Below are 6,141 nucleotides of genomic sequence, written 5' to 3'. Positions count from 1 at the left end.
TTTACTCGGTTTTTCGAAACCTTTGCCGGGCCTGTGAGCGAAAACTGTTTGGAACACATTTTCAACTGATCCTTTAATTAAACTAAACATCAGATTTTCTACATATACGTAATACATCAGTCCTAGAGCTGATCGATCTTATTACACAGTACTGTATGTACCTGGTCTATCAGTCAGATCTGAGGCCGTTTCAGTCTGCGTCTTATCATCCTAATTACTTTCAGTTTCCTATCACTCTTTCAGTTTTGTTTTAATTAAGATTAATAATAAAAGAGTATTAAAGAAGACGGTTCCCAGCATGTAATGATTCGCGTTTATGGGAAACAGCCCCCCGGGTGGCACTCTCAAAAAATTGGGTGGGGGTGTGCAGCCCGCTGCCCAGAATCCTTACCCCTAGACCAAAATTTACGATTTTCCCTACCCTATTTATGACCTGATCAAAAATTCGATGCTCTATTTAAGACCCGACTCTTAAATCAATACCGTGTTTCAGACCTGCCTTATAATTAGTTCTCTAGTTCAGACCGATGTTAAAGGCATTGTGAAGGAGTTTTGTGGATGATCTCATCGACAATGATGAAAAAGTAGCTTTAGATACCCTATTCAAGACTGAAGACTAAGAAACCATATCCTATTTGAGACCAAAATGGCCAAAATCGATACCCCATTTCTGGCCAAAACGGCTAAAAAAAACATACCCTTTGGGGCCGCATACTTATATAGCCCCCAGTATATAAGGGAGCACCCCTCCGGGGAAACAGCATTCTTGAATTGAAGACAAAAAAGAAGTGTTTATTTACATATTGACACCTGGGCAGTTGAGTGCCCTGGGGGCGGATCCACGGAGTCTGAGTTCTAATTAGTTGTCCCAGGTGGCGGAAAACCAACTCCCACGTGGCTTCTATCTCTTATCACGTTCGCTTTTAGCTCCAAGATCAATTCGTGAATTCTCGATACTATCCTTCAGACATTTTATGTCAATGTCCTTTGGAGAATGTAGACAGTCAACGGGCAGTCTATTTTCTACTTCCAGCGCCCTTTCCAAAACAGAGGATAAAAGTTGAGCAAACTGCACGAATATTTACAGTGATAAAAATCTTTACTTGAGAGCTTTCATTTGATTGCATTTCTATCGAGTGCAAACACGAATCTTTATCTGAAAAATGTCAAGATTTATATTATCAGTGCCAGCCTTATATTTGTTAACGAAATACGTTTTAATTTCCAGACAATGGGTCCGTGTACAAGTTGATATTTCGAAAATGAAACAAGAAGGTTCGAAGATAAAAATATTCGTATTAAAAGACCACATACATGGCTATTTTGTAGTGAGTGATAATTTCATCATCCTCAAATTTATCGAATTGATTTTTTGTTGATACGTTTTTCTCTACCTGACATGAAGCGTAACGCGCTATTTAGATGACTTTGTCTCTGAAGAAAACAAACCTAATTCTGGACTTGTTACCGGAAGTTAAAACCTTCAGCCTTAGTCGAACATGGAAAGGAGTTATAGAAAATCTGAATATAGGTAGTAGTTCGGAAATTGTTAGACTACTGACATGGTTTGATAGTTACTTCTAAGATTATCTGCTTATCTCATCAGTAACGAAAATAGAACAGGAGGTATTTCATTTCGGGCTTTTAGATGCATTTTATAATTTCGCATAAAAACTCAAAACTAAGTAAATCGGCCGCAAATGAATATCAAAAGTCTTTTTTTCCGTTGTTGAGGACTTATAATTTTTCCCTTACATTCATCTTTGGTTGATTTTTTATTACCCGGATAGTTTGCCCGCCACAACAAATACTCTCCTCAATTTTGAGAAAGCAGAACAGCGAAAGGTGCAAAAGCTTGCTGTCATAAAATTTTCTTTATAAAAAAATGATATTACTACAACTCATTTTATTTCCCGTTTTGTTTCTTTCTTGTATTTCTTTAATTTTTTGTGCTCTGTGCTGCCCACTGTAACAATTGTACAGCGGTTTTCCAATCGAAAGTTCGTTTCATTTCACCGCCAGATTCAAAATGGCGGCCTCCTCACCGGATCCAAACCTGCGAAGGGAATCTCCTTTACCAACGGTAAATGAACGGCTGGGGCATCTAAAACCCTCGAGAGAACTATTAGAATACTACCGAAGAAAAATCGCCGAATATGATGGCGAATACGAGGAAATGGTGAGGAAACTAGAGCTGTACAAATGCACCTACGAAGAACAGGTAGACTTCGTCGCTTGTTGAGGTAAATTTTGTTTTGTTATTGAAAGAAGAAAGATCAGTTCTCTTATGTTTTTGTCGCTTATCGTAGCACAAAACGCAGTGGGAATTGCGGCAACGAGAGGAAGAAATCGCCGAACTGCAAAAAGCTCTGAGCGACATGCAAGTTTACCTCTTTCAAGAAAGAGAACACGTTTTGAGGTTGTACGCAGAAAATGACAGATTAAAAATACGCGAACTTGAAGATCGCAAAAAGATACAGCATCTGTTGGGCCTTACCAAGACAACAGAACCTGAAATTACTTACTTCCATCATCAGCCACCAGCTAAGGCTATTGTCACTCAACACAGACCCAGGGACAAAGATAGTGGGAGCCGAGCGGTGTCAGCAGGAAAGAGGACCCTTACTGGACGTGGTCCTGGAGGTCACAAGCGAGGTAATCTAAAAGTGGCTTTACTAGCTAGTGAACAATATGATATCAGTTTTTAATGCGACTGTCCTGTTATTGACTATGAATTCCTTCACAACATTGTCAAAGTAGTCTGCAGATCCACTCGGCCATTGCCTCGTGAATCCACAGCTACTTTGACAATGTGATGACAAAATTCATGATCAATAACAGGACACAGGCATGAAAAACTGACGTCAACTTGTTAAATAGCTTCAATAAAGAAAGGTCTCTGTTTCTGCAGTAAATCCCCCACCCCAATCCTGCCCAAGAAATGTACATATATGAAAAAAAAAAAAAATAAATAAATAAATAAATAAATAAATAAATAAATAAATTTTCTTCCAAGTCGCAAGGGGTCAGAAACCCCCCCCCCTCTAGCCCAATCCCAGGCTGAGCACTAATCCCCCTCACCCCCTCCTGCACATGATGACCATGTGATTGATATCAAAATTGATTATATTCTGCCTTTTATTATTTTGAAGACTCCACTGGAAATGTTCGCCCAGTTAGAAATACTGCCAATACTGAAGACAATCAGACCCTTCTGCTTCAAATAGAATCATTACAAGCTCAGCTTGAGGAACAGACAAAGCTCGCAAAGGAGCAGGTTGCCGCCTTGTTGGAAGATCGGAGGGTACACATGGAGGAGCAACAAGCACAGAGGGAGAGGGACACAGACAAGATCAAGATGATGCAGGAAAAGTTGCGGAAAACTCACGATCTTTTATATGACAGTACTAAAGATTTCCTGGAGCTGAAATATGAGTTAAGAGCTAATGAAAGGCTCTGGATGGCTGAAAGAGACAGATTAGTCCAGGAAATTGATCAGTTACGGGAAGAGCTTGACGTAACTGGTGCCAGTGTGCTAGAAGTGTCAGGCGAGGTCATGGAGCCACGTCAAGCACAGCTTGTCGCTGTGCAGTCGTTAAGACATCAACTCGAGCAGTCACAGAAACTGGCGGAAATGTACCGAGAGCAATGTATTGGTTTAGAGGATGAGCTCGCAAGAATAAGGGAGCGGACTGATGTTAGTGAGGACATTTTCAAGGAGAGAACAGAGAAGATGAGTAAAAGATTGGCCTTGATGAATACCAGATATGAAAACTTGGAGAAAAGGAGAGCATTGGAAGTTGAGGGGTTTAAAACTGATATTAAGATGCTCAGGGACAAGCTGAAGAATGTTGAGAAACAGTTATTCAAAGTAAGTTATTTTTCTTTTTCTTTTTGTGTTCAAGTCTCAACCAGGGCTGTCACTTCAAGGGTCATAAGTTAAACCTATAATGCCTGTCATAGTGAAGACTGCTTGATGGGCCCTTGATGTCAGGGCTGTCAATAAGGGCCATAAAACATAACACCTGTTATGGCTGAGTATGGTTGATGACCCTTGACGTTATGGGTGAACTGGACTATGGTTGATATAATCCACTCAAACAGTAACTAGTTTGCTACGGGTGAAAAGATCATGGCTGCAGTTGATACAAAACTTATTGACAGCCCTGGATGTTACCGGTGAACTTGCCTGTTGTCAATAGCATTCACACACAACATAACAAGTTTGTTACAGGTGTGAAGACTGACGCAAGGGGTGACTTAAAACTAAATGACAGTGCTACTCTCCATTATCTCACCCTAAGTATCGGAACTCTCTCAAGATCCTTCTTGGAAAACAACTTGGACCCCAAGATGAATAACCCGAGTGGAGGCAATGGCATTTGCAGCACCTCTACCATTCACTGTAAAACAATATCTGAGTATGAAGCATAAAAATTCATGATCAAGTAACAATAAATAAGAAATATTAATAGGCTCTGTAGCTTTGAAAAAGAATTAAAACCAAGCACTTGGTTGTAAGAAGCCTTTAGCCTGTACTATTGGTAGTTATTTTTCTCACACTGGCAAAAAAAAAAAATTAATATTTTCTCCTTTCTCCCACTGGCTCCCACTAAGATACCCTTATCACAGGTTAGGGCTGACTATGTAGACTACAAAACTAGTTTTTCCAGTTTTGCCAGGTTCATCTGACTTTCAATCTTTTCATTTATAGGTGACGGTTAACATGGGAGATGATTACGATGAACAAGTGCTTAGAAATGTTCGACACACTGCAGGAAGGTCAAAGAAACTTGTCGGTGAACTTCACAATCTTAAGGCCAAGATTTATTCATTAGAGAATGATGTTAGACATATGGGATAATGTGATTGAAGCATTTTGTGGCAATTCTAAATACTGTTAATACGTTAACCAACATTAGTCTTCATATAATGACACGGTCTTATTCAACCTCATTTTTGAAATGTTTACTAATAAATTGTACTGTCTACCCTTTTAAATGGTGAGAATATTTTATTTTTTTTGGTGTAAAATCACCCTTAATTAATGTATCTACATGTATGTACTAATTTCTATTGCTTCTTATTTTTGCTTCCAACATGATTTTACTTGTTGGTTGATATGAAAATTTTCTCTTAACATTTATAAGGAAACTTCGTTTTTTTTTTAAGGATCCTTGTTGTTAGATGCAGTGGGTCAGGCATGACTGTTTTCTGTTATCGTGATATTCTCATTTTATTGAATGAATAGGGAAATAGGCTGTGCAGCTTGCCTACATTTCACTTTCTGTAAATAGTATTTAGTTGGGACAGTATCATTTGTGTATTATGTAATTTTATACAAAAGGCAGCTTAATGTGTTGTAAGTTTTCAGGATGGCAAATTAAAACACATTTTGAAAGGATCTGAGAGGTTACAAGTCATTCATTCAATTGGCACCATCACTTAAAAAAGTGTAACATGTATCCTTTGAACTTCATGTTGCATCGCAAGTTCAAAACATTGTTGCCCATTTCTCTAAAGCCCTGGAAACCTTTTGGGCCTGCAAAGCCATTTTTAGTTAATCTGTATTCATCTAAAAACAGAGGTGTATACACCTGAAATTTATTGTATGGTAAACCTTTGTTCATATTAAGTGTATGTGAATAAAACAGCTCCATAATCATAAGGTTTGATATTTTGCTATGGCTTTTGGGATGAGAAAACTTTTTGGGACCTTCAAGAAACGGGCCCCAGGTTGGAGGTCACATATTGAACAAGCCCTACTTAACTTTGTGCAACATGTTGCACTAAGTTGCAACACACAAAGTAATCTGTGCCCCCACACTTGATTTAGTTTTTGAGAAGTCCCACATTTTTCTCAAGGTGACTGTTGATCACAGACCTCTGTTGAAATGGCTTTTTCTCAGGCCGTTGCACACACTATTGGTTTCACTCACAGATTCAAAAGTGATCCCGTGATGACGATGAATTTCAAGTTTGATGAGTGAATCTTTCCTTGGGGAAGGTGCTCCAGTTTGTTTACAAGTTTGTTGCAGAGGTTTGCACTTTCAAGCCAGGTACAATTCAAGATATGTTACGGAGAAGAGTTCGACAGATGCAAAATCCATTGCATTGATAAGATTTGACTTGAACTTGCTA

The 6,141-nt window shown here is 38.8% G+C and overlaps 1 protein-coding gene across 1 annotated transcript; it reads left to right on the top strand.

Annotated features, from left to right (window-relative positions):
- The first annotated feature begins 2,015 nt into the window (after nucleotides 1-2,015).
- LOC110045473 (coiled-coil domain-containing protein 77-like) lies at nucleotides 2,016-5,668 on the top strand. The gene is made up of 4 exons (XM_020751083.2): nucleotides 2,016-2,221; nucleotides 2,310-2,655; nucleotides 3,153-3,871; nucleotides 4,715-5,668. The coding sequence occupies exons 1-4, from the start codon at nucleotides 2,030-2,032 to the stop codon at nucleotides 4,862-4,864; spliced, it is 1,407 nt and encodes a 468-aa protein (XP_020606742.1). The 5' UTR covers nucleotides 2,016-2,029; the 3' UTR covers nucleotides 4,865-5,668.
- Nucleotides 5,669-6,141: the final 473 nt, after the last annotated feature.

The sequence above is a fragment of the Orbicella faveolata genome, unplaced genomic scaffold (genome assembly GCF_042242905.1).
Source record: "Orbicella faveolata isolate gen_17 unplaced genomic scaffold, um_ofav_v1 contig_4, whole genome shotgun sequence".
Classification (NCBI taxonomy): domain Eukaryota; kingdom Metazoa; phylum Cnidaria; class Anthozoa; order Scleractinia; family Merulinidae; genus Orbicella; species Orbicella faveolata.
Note: the sequence above shows the minus strand (reverse complement) of the source record. Positions and strands in the feature narration are given on the sequence as shown.